Below are 21951 nucleotides of genomic sequence, written 5' to 3'. Positions count from 1 at the left end.
CTGGAAAGATGGCAAGAGTTTCATTTCCCAAACTGCTGCATGGAGGGAAAACTTGCCACCACATTGTACCTGAATTACTCTTCCCTTATAAAGCCTCTATAATGTAATGTCCCATGTTATCTGATCCTAGCTATGTAGTCAACATGAACCACAACGCTCTGCCAAACCATTTACATGAGTGCCAGAGGCACCGACCGGGACAGATCATTGTGTTGCTATTCTTATTTCTAGGAGGGTGGAATTTATAGTGGAAAGAAGTATCTTGATGGACGCATGTGATGGTTAAAAAGGGGAAAGCTGCAGATAAAGAATGGTTATTGGGAAATATTTATGTGCCTAATGCAAGGCCATCTCATTTCCTTAAGAGGTTGTATACCTAGAGCGAGTAGTTGAAAACGTGGCAACACAAGGAAAGAGTTTAACAGTGCCATTAATCCACCTATATAGACAGATCGAGCAAACAAAAAAGGACAGCCTGTGAAGAACTGCGAGGGGCTGTCTCACTGTATCCTTGCCTCTCACCTGCTTAGAGACAGAATCGGGGCGCCAGTCCACAAGCAGCTTTTCCTTCGCCATAGAGTGGCCTGACAAGGTAGATAAGAAACAGCCAGGACGGGACACAGATGTCGGCCTTGAGGTTTCAGAACTCCTTATAACTTAGGAGGAAGGGAAGTGGCTGGCTGGAGTTCCGGCAGGGCAAATAACCAAGCAAAGAGGGAGTCTGGAATGGGAGGCAGGCAATAGGGAGAGGTATACGATTGCACACTATGCTTGGCTGCTTCCCAGGCCAGGACACAGACTGGAAGAAGGCTGAAGGAACATGGGGGCCTTGTGAGCTGCAGGATCCTCTGCCTGAAGAATAGAGTACTGCTGAGCAGTGGCGTAGCGTGGGGGGTGCAGGGGGGGCCAGCCGCACCGGGTGCAACATCTGGGGGTTAGGGTTAGGGGGCGCAAATCCACAGGTTAGGGGGCGCAAATCCACGGGTTAGGGGGCGCAAATTACTTGTCTTGCCCCGGGTGTTGACAACCCACGCTACGCCACTGCTGCTGAGCTCCTGGAAGGAGTAAGCACAGACACAGACCTCATACAGTGGACTCCTGGGCCTCAGTCCCTGGGGAGGTAGGGCAGTCCCAGAAAGGAAGAACAGAAGTTTCTTTTTGTCTGCAGACTGGCAGCAGGGAAAACAGAGGTAAAAGCTGCCAGACTATATTCATGGACAGGAGTGCCAGCTTGGCCCCGCGACCGTGGGTGCCTGGCGCCGTGGGTGCCATGCAGTGTACATGTCCCTGGCACCAAAATTTATGGGTGCCCAGCCCCTTCATGGGGAATTTTGTGGGTGCTCAGGCACCCAGAGCCCCAGGGAGTTGGCACCTATGTTCATGGAATGCCAAAGTGCTCTTGAGTAGAATTCACTGGCTAACCACTGCAGGAGGCTTATCTGGTGAGGCTGCCTTAACGCTCAGCAGGAGGTATCTACAGCTTTCTTGAAGGTCGCTGCCAGAGTGTACTGTAATGCTTAATCCCATGATAAAACTGTGAGCTGGTGGGGTTATACTCCCTCTGAAGGAGCTGGTATGTACCTTGGGGGTATTTCTGGATGCTTTGCTATCGTGTGAGGTTCAACTGGCCTTGGTGGCTCGGAGTGCCTCCCGTCAGCTTCAGCTGGTGGCCCAGCTGGGCCCTTATCTGGACAGTGGCTTTTCTGCAGTGGCTCCCTGTCTGTGGAATGCCCTTCCCCAGGGAGGTTCGGCTGGTGCCTTCCTTTAGGTGCCAGGCAAAAACATTCCTCTTCAACCAGGCCTTTGGCTGATTGACACATGATGTGTTTGAGGGAGGAGTTAAAAAGGAGGTTATTGGTTTGTTTTTGTTGGTTTGTTTTCATTTTATCATGTATTTTGTGCTTTTTTGTTGTATTTTTATGTTGCGAGCTACCCTGAGATCTGCAGGTGAAGGGTGGTAAACAAATTTAACAAACAAATAAATAAAAATTAGGGACAGATAGTTCCGGGAGTGGGGGGGGGGGGAGAGAGAGATAAGTCAAGAAAATCGAGCATACAGAGGAGCAAGGAAAGCACATTTTAGCTGATCTAGAGAACAATCGCAGCTGCTAGAACTGTCTGAAATAGAAAGATCATTAGCATTTACAAAGCAGAAGTACTGTGAATTTGGAAATAAATTAGTGAAGCAATTAGCACACGGTGCAAAGATTAATAATCCCTCCAGTGCGTTTGAAGTGTGGTTTCGGAACAAGGCAAGGTAGGAGGGCACATTTTGATAGCTGGTTGTTTTAGCAAACTACCGTTTCCCCCAAATTCAAATACAAAGGGAACTGTGGTTTGCTTGAAAGGCAGACAGGGGTGCTTTCGAGCTCTTTCCTCATTGCTACAGAGCAGGAGGGGAGGGAGGAGCTCATTCACATAGCAGGAAGCCATGATTTCTTGTCGCATCTGAGTTGGTTCACTGCATGATGAGGAAGATGCTAAAATTTCTGAGAGCTCCACATGCAGCCAATCAACACTTGTGGTGATAATTTCTGCATGAAGGCTGCTTACTTCATAATCCATTCATATTTATAAACAAGCGTTTTCTACCGGTGCCCTGCTGAACTGAAGCAGAAAGTTTTTTCATCTGAATACTGTACAAACTTCCTAACCTCCATTTCCTTAAGAAATAACATATGAAAAGAAAAGAGGAAAGGGGAAGAGAAAAGGATAATTATGCCCTTTATTTTAACTAATATATGGCCCATTGCTCCCACACACCCCTTTCCTCTGCCAGTATTACGCAAACAGCCAAAATCTCGCATGGGCGGAAATCTTGTATTGAATATTTACAAAAACAAACTGTAAACAAATCAAGACATTAGCAGGATTGTTGTAAAAACGTGCCGTTGCTAAAACATATATGAAATAGATGAGGGAAAGTATAAATAGGTTTAACTGGGAAATGCCGTGGGGAAAAGAGAGTAAATTTAAGGAACCACAGAAAGAAGGGGAAGGGAGTTGAGGTTTAGCATGTAACGATGACATTTTCACTGTTTGAAATGTTTATTTGTGATAAATGAAAATAAATAAAATTGCACATGGACTTTACTCCCATGGCTTTCCTGAAAACACATTTGGAGGGATGTCTTCTCCTATGCAGAGTGCTAAGATCTCACAATGCAAATGGCATTTTCCCTGAATGCCACCTCTTCATAATACATCACAGAAACAGGCAGCGTGTCAAAGGAGCACCCCCCCCCCTTATGTGATTCAGGGTTTCTTTCGATAATAAGCTGTCACTATGCTACCTTACATATATTTCAATCTGCTGCATCAAAGCAAATTCTCCCGTTTCTGACACATCCAACGCCCTTCTGCTTGCAATCATGCTTGCTTCTCTCACTGTCAATTTAATTGTAGGTTTACATATCTAAGGCATACGGATTAATTTGTGCCTACTGTTTGGCTTTGAATGCAGGATCAAATGGAGTCTTGAGGATTCTTTTCCTGTTTTTTTTTTTACGTCTCAAAGTGCAGGAACAGAAAAAGAAAAGCCTTGCAATGCAGTCAAAAGGGTTAAGCCCTCTATGTGAAAGCACTAGGAGAGCTTTCCCCAACCTGGTGCCCTCCCTACGTTCTTGGACTACAGTTCCCATCTGCGCCAGCCAGCATGGTCAATGGTCTGGTAAGATGGGATACTTAGCCCTGGAGGCCACACTGGGGGAAGCTGTACTTGGAAATATGAGGAAGAGCCATAAAATCCGGAGAATATATGGCTCTGGTTTAAAACCTTATCCAGTGCATACTCAGGCAAGCGGGAAAAGATCATCCCTGAATTTACTGTGCTTTAAATTAGTCCTAAAATATTATGGGGATTTTGCACAGCATATGCAAGGCTGCACTCTGTGTTATCTGCTGCTATAACATTTCTGACACTGTTTATTTAAAACGCCTGCACCAAGGACTGTGGCAATGGGCTAGAACACTAAAAAAAACACACAAAAAAACTCCTCATAAATGGATTTTGTAGAGGTGATGGATAGATTAGATAGATAGATAGATGAGAGATTGAGAGATGATAGATAGATAGATGATAGATAGATAGATAGATAGATAGATAGATAGATAGATAGATGATAGATAGATAGATGATATCGATAGATAGATGATAGATGATAGATAGATAGATAGATAGATATGCAGCTAAGGAAGATTCTAATTTTAAAACACTTAGCCAATTTCAGTATTCTTAATGGTCCCTTTTTTTGCTCCTGCGAACAGCGGTCACGGGCTGCAAGTCAATTTGGTTCTGCAAGTTCACCCCACTGAAAAACAGCTCGATTTTATTGTTATTAGGCTGCTGTCAACCAGTAGAAAGAGCTTCAAAGTGCTCGGACATTGCTGGAACATTACGTACACGATACACTTAAAGAGAATCAGTATTGAAATATGGACTTTTTACAGCCTTAAAAGAAAAATGCTCTTTCCAGTGGAAATTATGAGCAAGCATTTCACCCTGTCATTGAATAAAATCCAGCAGGACAGCCAGGAGCTACGCACTATGGTTTCAGGGCTTCCCATTTAAATTTAGGTCCACTAAGCTACACTTCCAGCAATTAGCTCCTAACACCAGTTCAAGGCTGTGCAGCATTTTGCCTTCAGTATTATCACCGTAATCATACACCTGAAGCTGACTTACACAGAGGCCTGCTTTGCACAACATGGTGAGCTGCATTATGGCTATGCAAATGCTCCCAACAACATCTTGCACCTGCTTTGCTCCTCCTTGGTCCTTTAGCTCAACTTAGCTGCTAAGCCAAGGTTTAGTGTGTTGTCTAAACCAAGGTTCATGGGTTCTTTTCTCCTTAATCACAAGCTGTAGGCAAAAACAAGCTTTGCCCGCCCCATCCCAATCCCCCTTTTTGGCATCCACTCCACACTGCTATAGGGACACGGGTGGTGCTGTGGGTTAAACCACAGAGCCTAGGACTTGCCGATCAGAAGGTTGGCGGTTCGAATCCCTGCGACGGGGTGAGATCCCATTGCTCAGTCCCTGCTCCTGCCAACCTACCAGTTTGAAAGCACGTCAAAGTGCAAGTTGATAAATAGGTACCGCTCCGTTGGGAAGGTAAATGGCGTTTCCATGCACTGCTCTGGTTCACCAGAAGTGGCTTAGTCATGCTGGCCACATGACCCGGAAGCTGTACACTGGCTCCCTCGACCAATAAAGCGAGATGAGTGCCGCAACCCCAGAGTCGGCCACGACTGGACCTAATGGTCAGGGGTCCCTTTACCTTTTACCACACTGCTATCTCATATTCAGAACTACAGCAATCCCCATGTCCTTTCACATGTCCTACCACCAAACCAAATTTTTCACATCCTATCCTTTTGTAATGGGGTTCTTGCTTTTTGCCTAAATGCAGGATTTTTCATTTGTTCGTTTAAGCCTGGTTTTCCATTCTCTCGAGGTCAATTTGAATTCTATTCCTCTCTCCTTCAGTGTAAAGCTTTGAAAGGATTCCCTCTTTCTCCTTCATCCAAGTTGCCCATTAAAATGTTGAAGAATATGGCACCTGGGGCAGACCCACGCAGCAACCCACCACTTGAAGCCTCCTTCCAATATGAGGAAGAACCGCTGGCAATCACTCTCCAACTAGCTCTGATTCCACCTGACAGTTTTATCATCTCGGCCACATGGAACTAAGCACATGCACACACAAAGCACCAAAGATCCAGCCTTGGAATCTGAGATCTTTCTGCTTCGATTGCTTATTTGTTTGGGTTTATGTCTTACCTCCTGCAGACGGCTCAAGGCAAACAATGGCACCAAAACTAAAATCCCATACGACTAATCTGAAAGATACGCCAATTTTGTTTTCCACATGGCAGCCTATTGATAGTCAGCACATATGCTGCTACCCTTCCTTGTGTGCTCTTGCTTCACACACTGTTGCAAGACTTTGAGGGGTAAGAAACACAATGAGGTCAGGAAAAGGAATTTTTTTTAATAAGCAGGAATCAGTATGAAAGGGGGGAGAGGCCATTGTCCCACAAATTACTCTAAGAGCCACTATTTATTCTACAATTCTGAGAGCACTTGGGAATGAAGTTCAACCTCTTTACAATTTCCCTATCTATAAAAGTAAAGTAAGAGCAAGGATACAAGCTGCTTGTCAATGAGCAATGTAGGCTAGAACCCAAATCCCAGCCTACTCCTATAAAAGATAATCGTCGTCAACTCACATAGATGGGTCCAATCATTTTTTGCAGGAGACTCACACAACTTGAGACCCACCATGGTAGGGCAGCCCATGTATTTTTGTGGCCTGCAGGCACACAGGTATGCACACACACAATCCTGTTTTGCACACAGAGAAGAAGCAGAAACAGATTTATTGAACTTGGAGTCGCCCCAAGTTGGAGCCACTTGGTTCGTGGACTGCCTTTGGTTTGATGAGTCAACAAATTGTGACAGCCTAGTGTGTAGATGTGTCTTTAGACATGTTCTTGCGGGCATTTTTAATATAGCTCAATAACTATTAATAAGTGGAACTGTGGCTTTGACACGTCATTTGTACTTGGTTTTATGAGTGCTCTCTTTCAAATATGAAAACCAACCAGATTACAATGCATTTTTTATTTTATTTTTTAAAAAGCAGGCTTTTTTCCAGGCTCAGTGATTCTATGAAGCAACCTCAAAGCATTCACTTTGAGCAAATTTCCAAAGAACACCATTTCCCTGCTTCTACTTTTGTGTATCGTGAACAAAATCAGTTGGAGAGAAAGCTGTCTTTATTCTCCAAGGTACAAAAAACATCTAAGGTCTCTTCCAGAATGAGTGAGCATTCATCCCAATTTGCTTGCAGGGGTGTTAGATGAAATTACATCAAGCAAGTGTTATTCCACACTTTCCATCGTATTTTCCCATCACTTTCCCTACTGCAAAACAACAACAACAGCTTCTCAAAGCATCAGCAGCGCTAAACTTTGTATTACAAAAGTGTGATCAACCCTGGAAAGATTTGCTCTGTTACTACTGGGAGTAAAATTCATTCTTCCTAAACCCTGGGCAAAATGCCAAGGAACCTCTGAAGAATTCATTGAAAGTGATACTTTATTATTGTGCCAGGGGAGGAAACAAATCAGAGGAAATAAGAGGCCAGAGAGAAACTGAGCGCTGACTCACACAAATAAAAATGTAAATTGAATCCCTTCAGTTCATTTTCCCTCTCACCTCACATTGTCTTCCTCCTCCTCCTCCCCTCCCCAACTGCCTTCACCTGAAAGCAGCAGTTGGAGTGGCTGCTTTAAATGCAGTTGTCAATTCGGGGGGGGGGGGGGGAGAGAAACACAGATTGGAAACAGCTCTCATCTCCCTCAGAGATCAACCTTACAGGGGATGGAAATGCTATTTTGCATGCATGGTGATGACACCAATTTGGGGACATGCCTTCGTCTTTCCTCTGCCTCCCTCCACTGGCTTTTAAACTGTTTTTTTAAAAAGGTGTATCGTGTTTGAAGCTTAACAAACGCCAGCTGTTTCCAAGTCCATAGGGTAGCACTTTTGATGCTCAAGTGTTCTGCATTTGCCTTGTAAACTTTGGCCTGAACACCTGTGCTCATATCACAATCTAGGTCCAGCTCATTCTGATGCAGAATCTTCAGTGTAGGAAAGGAAAAAACCATGCACACTTTGGATTTGCTACTGCAATGGTCACTCAAAAATGTATCTAACCCAGGCCTTTCTGGGTACATAAACTGGGCACATTAAAAATCTTATGGCCAGCATTGTTCTGAGAACAAGGTACAGTGGTACCTCAGGTTACATACGCTTCAGGTTACAGACTCCGCTAACCCAGAAATAGTACCTCGGGTTAAGAACTTTGCTTCAGGATGAGAACAGAAATTGTGCTCCGGCGACGCAGCGGCAGCTGGAGGCCCCATTAGCTAAAGTGGTGCTTCAGGTTAAGAACAGATTCAGGTTAAGAACAGACCTCCGGAACGAATTAAGTACTTAACCCGAGGTACCACTGTATTTTATAGATGGAACACCAATTCAAATGCAGAATCCATACATTTTTCTTTCAGGGTAAAGAAAATCATGTTTCTAGTCGTTGCGACCGCAGGAAGAGGAAACTGGACAGTGGTCTGGAAAAACACAGGAAGCGAACCTTATAGGATCTCCAGTGGTCCTAACTGTTTGAATTTTCAATTTCTGGCTGATGCCGAATCCCATATAACCGCTCAGTACAGAAAGCTGGCCACGTGGACCACATAACTCGTGTTTGTTTTCATCTGGAATAAGGAGAGAGTCTCTGTAGGCTGAGTGCCGTGCCCCCTCTCCAAGACGAAAACCTTGCTCTATTTCACAAATGGCTTATGAAGAGAAATGCATCCATGTACGAGCTGCTATAGCAACAGGAGGTAAAGAAGAGCCATTTCCCACTATCGGAGTGACCTTGGGCTTCTTTCTTTCTTTCTCTCTGCCTTCCCCAGGTGCTTCAGTTCTCACCGGAACATGAGGACAATAGCGCTGAGAGCACACAAATATTCCAGAAGCTCTGGTGCTGAATTAGTAAGATTTCTTAGTGCTTCGGATGGAACAAAGAAGGGATGTGCTACAACTACAGAGGGGGGAGGGACACAGCTACCGTATTTTTCGCTCCATAAGACGCACTTTTTCCCTCCTAAAAAGTAAGGAGAAATGTGTGTTCGTCTTATGGAGCGAATGCAGGCAGGATAAGCCCCCAAGAACCGCACACATGCTCTGTGTGCTCTTTAAAGGGAGCGCGGCTCTTGCAGGCTTTTCCCCGAGGAGGGAGAAGGGCAGCCCGTCAATGACAATGGGCAGCCCCTCAGTCCCTTCCCCCACCTCCCGGAAAGGCCCCCAAGAGCCGCGCTCCCTTTCACGAGCCGCGCGGAGCGTGTGTGCGGCTCTTGGGGGCTTTTCCCTGAGGAGGGAGAAAAGCCTGCAAGCGCCGCACACACACTCCACGCAGCTCACCAAAGGGAGCGCTGAGCAGAGCCTCGGGTGCATACAGGCTCTGCTCAGCGCTCCCTTTAAATAATATTTTTCTCTTGCATTCCCCCTCTAAAAACTAGGCGTGTCTTGTGCTCAGGTGCGTCTTACGGAGTGAAAAATACGGTATTTGTTTTCTTTGAAAGTTTGGGCTCCTCCACTCACCTCTTCCCCATCTACACTGCATGGAACATTAAGAATTGACTCTAAAAATGCCAGATCTTGACACCCAATATTTTAAAAGGGAATCCAAATCCTTTTCGAGCCACGTTTGGTGGCTCATGATAACACAAGACTGCTGGCTTATCCTGGTTTGTCATGCACAATGTCCAAGCACTCCCTTTTTGCTCTCTTCTCAAGACAAGCAGAAGGAACCAGCCAGAAATCTGCCATCAAGCTTGGCTTCTTGTGGGATCTGAACCCAGATTCGTAAGCCTACCGCAATCTATCGCTTAAAGTGGGTTAGAGACCCTAGCTTGTCAGGGAGCAAGAAATGACAATCCCTGGTATACACAAGCTAAGCTGAACTGTAGATTCCTGGTGGGTTTCTCTCTCGCACAACAGGAGAGGGGCGAAGTGCTGCCGGCCTATTGTGACACACAGACACAGACACATTGTGGTTGAATAACCATGGTTATTCTCCACGTACAGACCAGACATATTTAGCACACTGCCAATTGGGAAGAAAAAAATCAACCTGATTTTAGTGTACTGTTTTTTCCCCCGTGTAAGATGAGGTTTTTTCATTATTAAAAAATAGTAAAAATTGGGTGTCGTCTTATACACGGGTAGTGCAGAGAGGGGACGGACGATTGGTGGCAGCCACGAGCAGGATATTGTCAGCGGCAATTGGGCGAGTGATTGGTTGCCGTGTGAAGGCCTACTGGCAATTGGGTGATGCGGCAATTGGTCGGGCGACTGGTGGCTGCTCGTGGCAAGCGAGCAGACGATTGGTGGCTTCGTTGAGGCTCAACAACTCTGGAAAATCTCCACCCATTTCCTTAACTTGGAGTCCCCCAAAACAGGGGTCATCTTATACATGGGGAGGGGGGTTATACACAAAAAAATGCGGTATTTATCCTCGTTTTCTGGCAGGGTAATACAGGTGACCAGCTTACCAATTGGTTACATGTTCCCTTGTAAATGGCAGCAGTGGAATACACACACACACACACACACAGCAAGGTGCACAACCCCTTATGGATTAAAATAATGTAAGATTCAAGCCATTACAACAGAGATGGCTAAGTCAAATGCCTTCCTTGGTGCCATTGAACAACAACTCCCCATGCTGGATGGGGCAGATGGGAGTTGCAATTCAACCACATTGAGGGGGGGGGGCAGACAACAGCAGCCAATGGTTTACATTACACACTGGCAAAGGCTCCTCTGCTATTCAGAGAGTTCAGGCCATGCTTCATTTTAAACAAGGGAAAGGAAGATTTGCAGCACATCCCCAAGGCGGAGAAAGGTTGCACATTTAGTCTCATCTCGCTATCATGCTAAATTCAACTGTCTGCTGATAAGGAGAGGAACAGTGTATCACTGCCAGGTTGTGCAAAAAGCATGACATTTAATAGGATGCTTTGTATTCTACATATGCAAACACAGTGTCAGATTATCAATTTAATAGCTTGGAGGAAAACAAAGAGCAAAACCAAAGTGGATTTCCCCCCTAGCACCACCTTTTCATCGTTACCATCCTTGACTGAAGAGAGTGGCTCTTTTCCTAGATCTCGGTATCGTGAGCTTTCCTAATCTTAATCCACAGCCAATGACAAATGCTCTTTTAGGAACCTAGGAATTAAATGCACATTACCTCATTTTCCATGCTACTGACATTTATCAGGCCAGAATCCAGCCCACATTACTATTCAACCATTTGTTTCTGTTGAGCTGTGCACTTTAGTAATAAGCACCCTTTTAACTCCTGTTATCAGAGTTTGTGTATGATTACAGAGTATTGAATTATTGCCCAAGGCAGTATCGACCTGCAGCAGGCCCCATTAGTCTCTCTTGAAGGCAGGGCTCTCTCCCTGAACATTGGCAAGGCTATAAGACCATCACGTAATTCAAACATCTGGCTGTACGACAAAGAACTGTATGGTCCCTCGAGAGAATCTGTGGCACCTGCTTTACACATTTTACTTCGACTGAAATCATTGCAAAACATTTTATCTGAATATACGATAAATAAGACTATAATAAATAATAATAGCTCACCCTGATAGGCCAGCTACAGATCTATTTGCAACCTTTCTTGCCTTAGAATAGTTCTATTGTTACAGAACAGCGTGAATCTTTCACACCAAGAACTCATCTCCAGTGGCACATCAGAAGCATCTTTTTTGGTACCCAAGTTGAACAAACCTGCATCTTATTATGTTTGGCAGAAAATGAAGGCCACTCAAAAATAAAGTAGTAGTTTAGGGTTGCCATATTTTGAAGAGCAAAAAAAAAAGAGGTCACATTTGCCAACCTCTACTTTTAACTATGGATCGCTTTGACGGCTCTCATTTTAAATACCCCTACTATACGTAGGCTATAGAATCTGAGATATATTGCTAGTAGCAATGTTCTTAACTTTCAACAACTAACAAACGAACTAACTAACTAACTAAACAAACAAACAAACAAACAAACAAATAATATATTGCGCCATCGCTTGCCACATGAAAGTATTTGGGCTCATGTTCACATCTTTGTGAACGTAAGTGGACGCAGAACAATTTATTAAACTGTTTAACATGTACATATGGACTCCCTCCTTAAGGGAAGGGGGATGTTAACTCTTGCCCTCCCAGACTCTGAGGTAAGCCATTTGGTACTATCCATCTTTTATTAAAGTGGCTTTCACCCCATTTCATGCTACAATCCATAGCACATTGCTCCATTTTATTCAATGATCCGACTCACGCAAAATGCTTTTTTATTAACTGTTCCAATAGATAGTTGAAGTAAGGGATGTTTTGATGTGTTCTTCAGAGGACACCAAATCCTTTCTCAGAATAAGTTTGAGGGGAAAGGGAGGGGGGCGGAAATACAAGAATACAGTTTTACTGTCCTAAAGCAGCTATGCTAATGGGTTTGGTGCTAGCAAGGGAATTCAGAATAATATCATGATACGCTGTTGTTAATGCGCGTAGAAGTTAATGACAAACTTTTTAGAAGGACGTTCATACATTAGGGAACATTTTCTCTGATATGCATGGCGACGACTTTGAAACGTGTTAATAGCAAAAGTTTGTAATGATTTTTTGGATTCGCAACTGGTCTTGCTCGTGAGCTTTGTTAATTCATTTGCTCTTGGTGCTTAGAAGCAGGGGGAAATTACTATCCTTTTTTGCTTTCAGGCAGCTTGAAAATAACTGGTGCATTTGTTTTTTTAATGATACATAACTTTTAAGGGGGCTGTTTTAAACTCTGGACTTTATATTAAATCCTCAAAGACGAAATGTCTAATGAGACTGAACAATCCCAGCCATTATCAGGGAGGCAAGGCTTCTAAACATTAACAGTTTATCACTTGAAACGATACCTTTAATAGTTATTAATCTTGTATTTTGCTGTATTAGTAGCTAAGCACCCTCGATATTCAAACAAACATATTTTTCTTTCGCTAACGGACCCACGTCAGACAAAACTAAATCACTTCTGATTCAGAAACTAGGGAACTACTTTACTTTTTTGTTTGCTGGGGAACGTCTCCTCTAGAAGAGTCACAGGAAAACATAACTTTCCCAGTAGAGTCCGGATTAGGGCTGGGCAATATATAGATATATCATTCAAAACTGGTTTGAAGTCCATATTGTGATATCTGTTTCATAATTTTTGACCTGGCAATATATCACCAGTCATGTTATGTGTTAGGGCTAGGCGATATATCGTTCAAAACCAATTTGAAGTCCAAGTGTGATATTGGTTTCATAACTTTTGAACTAAACCGCCTCAACCAGAGCCAGGGCTTTTTCGGCTGTGGCTCCGATCTAATGGAACGCTCTGTCACAAGAGACTAGGGCCCTGCAGGACTTGACATCTTTCTGCAGGGCCTGCAAGACAGGCCTTTGGCCAAGGCACAGCCTGACCCCCTCCTTTGGTAATTCCTCACAGAAATCTAGCCCAATGGTTGCCATTAATTTAATTTGAACTGATTTTATAATGAATTGATTTTAGAATGCTGTATTACTTTACTGTTGTTAGCCGCTCCAAGCCCGGCTTCAGCTGGGGAGAGCGGGATATAAATAAAATTTATTATTATTGTTATTATTATCATTAATATTAGTATTACTGTTAAAACATGGTGTGGGGGGCTTCTCAAGGACCTGGGAGCACCCAATGTCATCATCAGCCTATTCCTGGCCTAAGAAATATCTGACCATTGGGTAGATGGAGGTGGTGGGCACCTTGCAACTGGTCCCATTCTGACTGCTCATAAAATCCTTAGGCCAATCGAACAGTCCCAAACAGAGGGGTCAACATTTAGAAACCAGTTATCATGCTAATGCTTTATCTGTTTCCACTGGGCAAGTGTTTTGGAGAAAAGGCTTTTTACTCTTTGGACTGAGACATTAGCACTCCCTAGAGCACGACACCTAGAATATCACTGAGGGACATTCCTATGGGCTTGGGATAGGACAACCTTAATCGTTTCGGTGATGCAGTCCATTTGCTATTTGATAGAATACTGCACGCAGCACACAGGGGGATGAGGAAGAGATAAGTAAAATGCTCGGGTCCTTTAAAAAGAAATCTAACAATGGGGTCCCATGACATGGGTTAATTAATTTAGTAGTAAGATGTTGCAAAACGTAGGAAGGATCAACATAGGACAGCGGCCTTGACAGTTCTGCTTCACAGCGGAGTGCATTGTTTCTTTGAAGGAAAGGAATACCAGCAGTAGAATCCCATGGCAAGGCAGAATTAATTTACTGGGAACATGCTACAAGGAGGAGGAACAATGCAAGGCTGTTGCTTTGATTGTTCTGCTTCATGGAAGAAATGTACTTAGATGTCTACTAGCTAAACAGAGGGGTTGTTTGCTTAGTTAAAGTTGACTGTCCTCAAAAGACAAGCTTCCTGCTTGCTTGTGTGTTTATCTAGCACAGAGAATGTGTTTTCCCTCCTTGCCAAACTGCTGTGCTTGGAATACTAATAGAGGAACCCCACTCCACCTCTGGCAATATCCTTGGAAAAATGCAGAGCTATATCTAGATGGGTTCCCCACGATTCTTTCCATTGCATCAGGGAAGTAGACACTTCTTCTGACTGCAAGCAGCACCACATTTTACAGTGCAACATATGTGCGTCAAAATGTTTTCCTCTTCACAGAGTTGTGCTAATTCTTAGCAACTGTACTGGTGATCTTAAAGGTAAAGGTAAAGGGACCCCTAACCATTAGGTCCAGTCGTGACCGACTCTGGGGTTGTGGTGCTCATTTCACTTTATTGGCTGAGAGAGCCGGCGTACAGATTCCGGGTCATGTGGCAAGCATGACTAAGCCGCTTCTGGCGAACCAGAGCAGCGCACGGAAATGCCGTTTACCTTCCCACCAGAGCGGTACCTATTTATCTACTTGCACTTTGAAGTGCTTTCTATGCTAGGTTGGCAGGAGCAGGGACCGAGCAATGGGAGCTCACCCCGTCGCAGGGATTCGAACCACCGACCTTCTGATTGGCAAGTCCTAGGCTCTGTGGTTTAACCCACAGCGCCACCCACATCCCTACTGGTGATCTTACTGCGCTTATTATTACAACCTGATGTGTTGAAGCCATTCTACTACAATGATGAGGGTACCTGAAAGACCACCTTGTCACTTATACACCAGCCAAATCACTGTGACCATATGGAAAAGCTCTCCTGACTGTCCCAGATTTCCTATTGAAATAAGCCAGGCATCTACAATTTAGATATTCTGATATTTCTTCTCCTGCTGAAAACGTTTCTGTTTCACCAAGCACTTTTAGACAATTAATTTGATTCAATGTTTGTCATTTGTTCTGTGTTTTATGGTGTTTTAATGACTTGATTGTACAGTGCCATAAATATATATTTTTTCCCTTTTTTTTTAGTTGGTGGTTTGAAAATACTCTCGTAGATAAATAATAAGAGTGACAGCACCAAGATGGTTGTTTAAAAAATGCAGCTGGGTTGTTTTTTTAAATCATTAGTATGAGAAGGAGCGCATTCTCTCTTGTGCCCCTTACGTAACATCTTCAAGAGGCAAAACACTCCTGTCAAAGATTCTCTTCAGAGTCAACTCCAACAACATACACAGGAAATGGTCAACTTAGCTCAGCATCCCGCCTCCAGCTTGCTCAAAACTATGCTTCTACCACCACTCCTTTCTACTTGGTAGCACTTTGTCTCAGCATCCTACTAAGCCAAGGAAGAAGGTGCCAAAGCCAAGTCTCCTACTGCAATCCAAAGAGTCTCAACACATGTGTGTTTGGATTATTATTATTGATGACATGCACTAAGGCAAGGGCAGCCAACATGACGGCCTCCAGACTCTGTTGGACTAAAACTCCCATCATCCTTGACCACTGGCCATGCTGGGTAGGGCTGATGGGAGTTGTCGTTCAGGAGGGCATCAAAGGGCAGTAGCATTTCAAATCACAGCAACCTGAACTCCATCAGAGACTGGTTCAGGCATCACTGAGTTTTATAAGTGTAATAGCAATACCCATTTCCAAACTATCTTGCACTTGCCATTTTTCTTCATCAGCAGCTAACATACAAACTCCTTCACTTCAACACACATTAGGGTTTGTTGTTGTTCTTGTTTTTGTATTTTTTAGGAATATGGTTAGAGCAAACAGGAAAAGCGGGAGACCAAGTTGAAACAGTGCAAGAGGTGATCCTCAAGATCAATGTACAGTGGTACCTCGGGTTACAGACGCCTCAGGTTACAGACGCTTCAAGTTACAGACTCCACTAACCCAGAAATAGTACCTCGGGTTAAGAACTTTGCTTCAGGATGAGAACAGAAATCTTGCTCTGGCGGCGCAGCGACAGCGGGAGGCCCCATTAGCTAGTGGTACCTCAGGTTAAGAACAGTTTCAGGTTAAGAACGGACCTCCAGAACAAATTAAGTTCTTAACCCAAGGTACCACTGTATTTAAGAGTTGATCCTTAAGATCAATGCACATGTCGAAAGAGTTTAGCCAGAATTCAGTGCAGAAATAGGCTTTTCTTTACATTAAGTATGCTAAAATTCCCACACAGCTACTGTGCAGAGCAGAGATATGGAGTCTAGCCAGGATGAAACAATAAAAATAGCTCAGGGTCAACTTTAAAGAATCCTTTTATTCTAAGGGAGTGCCAACCACACATTTCAGAGCAAAGACAGGAGATGCATTTTTGATGGTTTATGCCTCTCAATGCCAGTTGGCCACTGTGAAAACAAGATGGCTCTTTGGCCAGCTTCACCAGGGCTCTTACAGTGTCCTTACCAGTCATTAACTAGTACTGTGTGCAGATAAAGAGAACAGATTAAATAACCTGAACACTCTTTGTTGGAACTCACTGCTGGAATTTCCGAAACAAGTACATCTTCATATTCCAACTTAATAGACCATAAACCAGCATAGCTTTCCAAAAATCTACTGGGGCGCTCAGAAGAGCAAAGCAAAACAAAAAACATAAAACAGCAGCTAGAATATTGAACTAAGTATCCAGCAGGATGTCCTCAAGTTGCTCCTTGGCTTCAGAGCTGAAAACTTTGTCAGATACAATATAAAAACATGACTGATTTGATGTTGCTTTGCAATCTGAGAAGGGTTTCCCCCTCGTTACAACCCTGGATAATAGAAACAGCTGTCTTAGCTGGCTGCTATAACCAGATCCCTTTTGAAAGAGCTTGGGGGTGGGGGAGAGAGATGGAACAACAGAGATGGAAACACTAGATTTTCTATTAAACCATCTTCCCTATGAAGAAGAAAGCAAAGCTCTCCCACCAGCCTCACAAACATGCCTGTGAAGAACCAATATGGACTGCCAATGTTTTAAGACCGTGTGGAATGATGTTTGCATGGCACCTGCTTCAGGCAGGTGGCTAAAAAACTATGTTATTTTCTCAGGTTTCAATCAACACAATATGGCTGGTTTTTTGTTGAGCTGCTTTGGAACTGCTGTTCTTACACTATGTATTGCTTTGCACTGCATTCTCTGATTTATTGAATTTATATGTAGCCATTTTACTGCATTTTATTAAATTTAAAAGAAAACATCTTCCATATGATGGGGAGATAGTAGACAAAAAGAGCAGACAAAAAGAGCTCCCTGCTGTGATCAGGAAATTTCACATTCCATTTTATGCAGGGGGGGGGGGCAACTGAGGTACTCATTAATACATAGCTGTCAACTTACAGCTTATTTGAAAATAAGGGACCAGCAGCCTCAAAAATAAGGGATCAGCAGCCAAAATAAAGGATTTTCAGAGCACAGGTATGTTCGACTTCTGAGCCCCTCCGAGCCAAAGGCAGAAACCCAGCCAGCAGCCAAACGAAGCCTCAAGCGGTGGTTCCCACAGCGCAGCAACCCGGCAAAGGGGATGCAGCAAGAAAAACCACCATCACCTCTCCGCTGGGAAGCGCTGAGCAAAGGCGAGTCCCCAGGCAACGCGGCCGATTTGATCGGCACAAGGCATGCAAGCTCCATCCCCCAGTCATTCTTAGACTCCTTATTGGGTGAGCAACACAGCCAATCAACACAGCTGGAGCCTCCCTCCTCCCTGGCCAGCAGGGAGGGAGGGAAAGGACTGCTTCCTTTGAAACCCGGGAAATTTAAGGGACATCATCAATAAGGGACAGCAGCAGGACACGGCCCTGGGATAAGGGACTTTCCCACGAAATAAGGGACGGTTGGCAGCTATGCGTTGATATCTTTAGAGTACAGCTATTTTGGCCCAGACGCTTGGCCAAAAAACCCTAAGGAAATTTATTGATTTATTTTTATTTTTATTTTGCTGCAAACAAACAACAACCCCCTTTTATAGCACTGCTTTAAATGAGTAGTTGCTAAAATACTAAGCCACCACCATCAGAAATAATTGCCCCCAAGCACAGCTGCCTCATGAGGCAGTCCCTTCAGGGAGAGATCCAATGGTATTTTCCTCCTACAAGTAGCAGAGGCTATTACTGTGTCTAGGCTCTTAAGAAGAGACTGAAGCAATACATGTTGTTCAAAAAAGCAATTCAGGGTTTTCAAATTGAAGGAGGGGAAGAATGCTACCTGAGCCAACTAAAACCTCCTCTTGGATTTGAACGAAAAAATAAAACAGAAGGGGTTGAGGGAGGGAAGAGAGCCCTACCAAACAAAAAATGAAAAAGCAGGTCATAATTTCTCATTCACAGAACCCCAAGAGAAAGAGCAATGCAAATATGCAGGCTGCCCTGTTAAATATGTCCTCAGAAATATATATCTTCACCAGATCACCAGTAGAAAATGATAAGGTATCTTGCTTCTGCTCAAGCAGAACCCGGTGGAAGAAACAGCTTCTCTGGCAGCTTCATTTCACCCACCAAAGCACACAGAATATTAGGATTTGGTGCAGGGATTTGCTATAGCAGCAGTTCCCCAAATCTCCATCAGTCCCAGGTTGCAAAGGTTTTTTTCGCTCTATAAGATGCACCAGACCACAAGACGCACCTAGTTTTTGGAGGAGGAAAACAAGAAGAAAAAAATTCTGAATCTCAGAAGCCAGAACAGCAAGAGGGATCGCTGCACAGTGAAAGCAGCAATCCCTCTTGCTGTTCTGGCTTCTGTGATAGCTGCACAGCCTGCATTCGCTCCATAAGACACACACACATTTCCCCTTACTTTTTAGGAGGGAAAAAGTGAGTCTTATAGAGCAAAAAATACGGTATTTGTTTCCGTCTATATCTCACAGAGCACAGAAATTTTTAAACAAGGGATGGGGAATCAGTGTCCTGCAGTATTGCAGCCACATCTGGAAGGATGGGGGCTGGAGACAGACAACATCTGGAAGACCACGTTTCCCCCCCAAATCTCTGTTTTAAACCAGTATGCTACTAGCAACACATATACTAACTAGACTAACAGTAGCAGCAGCAGCAAAGTCCTGCCACGGTGCCCCATTTATCTTAAATTTATGAGGACTGGGGCACGGCCACACTTGTAAATATGCAAATTGTCTATGGATTGTTACTTAATAAACCCAATAATATAATAAAACAAGACCAGTTTCCAGCACATGTAAGATGAACCTAAGATTGACTTTCCTGGCTGCCACCAAATTATAGAGACTGTTGGAAGGGCTACTCACCAGCCAAGGGAGAATGAGGTCAGCAAAGTACACAAACGCAGCGCCCAGAGTGAAACCAACAGCTACGGGGAAGAAGGCAAAGGCCCCAAACTTTCCAGAGTCCTCCGCCAGTTCAATGGCAGGTGCAAGGAGAGACCAGTAAGAAGCAGCCAGCATAACCTAAAATAACAGAAGAGTTAATGCAAATTAAGGATGCAATAATGTAGCCCTCTTTGGTCATTCTGGTGTGCGAGAATTATGGCAGCGTTGGATACAACATGGCATTTTCAATAAAGGCTCCAGCACCACAAGTGGAGATGCAGATTTCCAGCCTCCGATCAATACTTATTTCACTGCTACAATAAGATTCACGGGTAGTATGTTGCATTTCTATAGCAATGAACCAAGATAATCAAATTTCTACCTGCCCTTTGTTCAATAATTTGAGACACCCGAATCCAGTAACTCCACAGGGTAAAATCTCCCTTATATTTATTTTATTTTCTTCCAAATCCAGGTGCCTGGACTGTAAACCACGAATTTAGGAGCTGAATTGATTTTTTTCTTTTTAATATAACTCCCACTTTAAAAAAACACAAAAAACCAAGGTAAAACGTCCAATGATATTGAGAAGCAATTCCTGTCCTATTATGCGGCTAACATGCCTTGGAACAACAGAACTATCCAGGAGATTTGGGGAGCTTCATAACAGGTTGTGAAATGTTTCACTACAGACAAACCATGAGCTGCAACCACATTTCTTTCCTAGTTTACAGCTCATGGTTTGTCTGGGGGAGATAAACCACAAAATCAGGTTCAGACAACACATTAAGTCATGACTTAGCTTACAGCAGCCAGAGGACTGAGAGAGGAGTGTAGCAGCTGTGATAATCTCTCTGGGAACACTTAGGCTTCTATGTTTGCACTTAGTGTTATGCATGAACCAGCTCCATATGCTGAAATTTGGTGGGAAATGTAGGTGGGAAGAAGCTGGAGATGATGCATTTCTGTCCACCCTTCAGAGTGTTGTAAGCCAGAAAATAGCTTATCTCCTGGGTTTACGCCAAGAAAATTCAGAAACGTGAGGAGTTAGGAGTCCAAAGTTGTTTATTACAAAGCATTAGGGTACAGTCGGATCGTTCCGCAAAACTGCAACCCCACCCAGTGGTCCAGGCAGTTGTACAGTGGTGCCTCGCAAGACAAAATTAATTCGTTCTGCGAGTTTTTTCGTCTTGTGAATTTTTTCGTCTTGCGAAGCACCACTGTGCATTGACGGTTTCCCATAGGAATGCATTGATGGTTTTAAGAAAAAGGCGCAAGACGTTTTCGTCTTGCGAAGCAAGCCCATAGGGAAATCCGTCTTGCGAAGCAACTCAAAAAACGAAAAACTCTTTCGTCTTGCGAGATTTTCGTCTCGCGAGGCATTCGTCTTGCGAGGTACCACTGTATTTATAAAATTTCAAACAAAGCATTTCAGTTTTCGGCAATCATATACATCATTACCTCATTTCATGTTTAATACACATGCGCAGTAAACACTGGCAATTTCTGCTGATTAAGTTCTGATTCCCACTATGTTCTGTTACACTGTGTTAGTGTGCATGTTGGGAATGTGTGTTACGTGTAGCCATTTGCACCACGTAGCAACTTATGTTCTAGCTTTGAGCTGTATCTTTCTGATTCACATATTAGCTGTATTTCTGCCACCATGCAGAGGCAACTTGCAAAATCATCAGTTTCATAAAGTAACAGGCTACCATAACTTCTCTATTAGAAGCACACCCAAGGATTTACAGGGGTACACATTATCACAAAAGGAACTCCTTTAAGGGTATCGTTTGTGCATAATGCAAGTATAATACAAACCAGAACACATACAGAGGAGCAAAATAGCAGTACAGTGGTACCTCACAAGACGAATGCCTCGGAAGACAAAAAACTCGCAAGACGAAAGAGTTTTTCGTTTTCTGAGTTGCTTCGCAAGACGGATTGCGCCTTTTTTTTAAAACCGCCAATGCATTCCTATGGGAAACCGTCAATACACAGTGGTGCATCGCAAGACAAAAAAACTCGCAGAACGAAAAAACTCGCAGAACAAATTAATTTCGTCTTGCGAGGCACCACTGTATTCCTGTTCTCAGTAGCCACCATGCTAGACTTTCCCGAGGTCTAAGTGTACAAACTTTTTTCTCAAAGAATTTCAACATGAATTTGAAATATGATGCTGAATAACGTTTTTCATCCTTTACATGTTTTATCCTTTACATGTTTCTGTCAAGAGCAATTTAAGAACAATGAAAAGACAAATCTTGACTCCGCCAAAGCATAGTCAAAGCAGCAATAAGCACATACAAAATACAGCGTGCTTATTCCACTGAGAAGTAATGATGTCAAAATAACCCTTCCAAACGGGAGGCTAGAGACTAAGCAAATAGGCAATTTTAAGACCGCTGCCTCTTAAAAATGGACTGCGCTGTCAAAGGGAAGTAGCCACTGTGCTCTTTTAAAGACTGTTTTGTTTTTATTTATTTTTTAAAAAAGTAAATAATCACTTGTTTATGGCCTTTCCTCCCCACATATGCTAGTTTCAAAGTGCTCCAATTTCTCCTTAAATAGCTGCAAAGCACCTTCCCCACTTAAACTCCCACACCGTGAAGCCATACTGATACATGTTCTTTAT

General features: G+C 43.5%; 1 protein-coding gene across 5 annotated transcripts in view; it reads right to left on the bottom strand.

Annotated features, from left to right (window-relative positions):
• Positions 1 to 21951, bottom strand: part of SLC39A11 (solute carrier family 39 member 11) — a 260594-nt gene that overhangs the window by 219194 nt on the left and 19449 nt on the right. For 3 of the 5 annotated variants that reach the window (XM_083427894.1, XM_083427895.1, XM_083427896.1), the window contains one exon: positions 19293 to 19451. The exons of the other annotated variants lie outside the window; for them this stretch is intronic. In XM_083427894.1, the coding sequence (XP_083284020.1) occupies positions 19293 to 19451 (159 nt within the window). The remainder of the gene's footprint in view (positions 1 to 19292; positions 19452 to 21951) is intronic. 5 annotated transcript variants of the gene reach the window in all.

This window comes from Podarcis tiliguerta (assembly GCF_965153285.1).
Source record: "Podarcis tiliguerta genome assembly, chromosome: 2".
Taxonomy (NCBI): Eukaryota; Metazoa; Chordata; class Lepidosauria; order Squamata; family Lacertidae; genus Podarcis; species Podarcis tiliguerta.
Note: the sequence above shows the minus strand (reverse complement) of the source record. Positions and strands in the feature narration are given on the sequence as shown.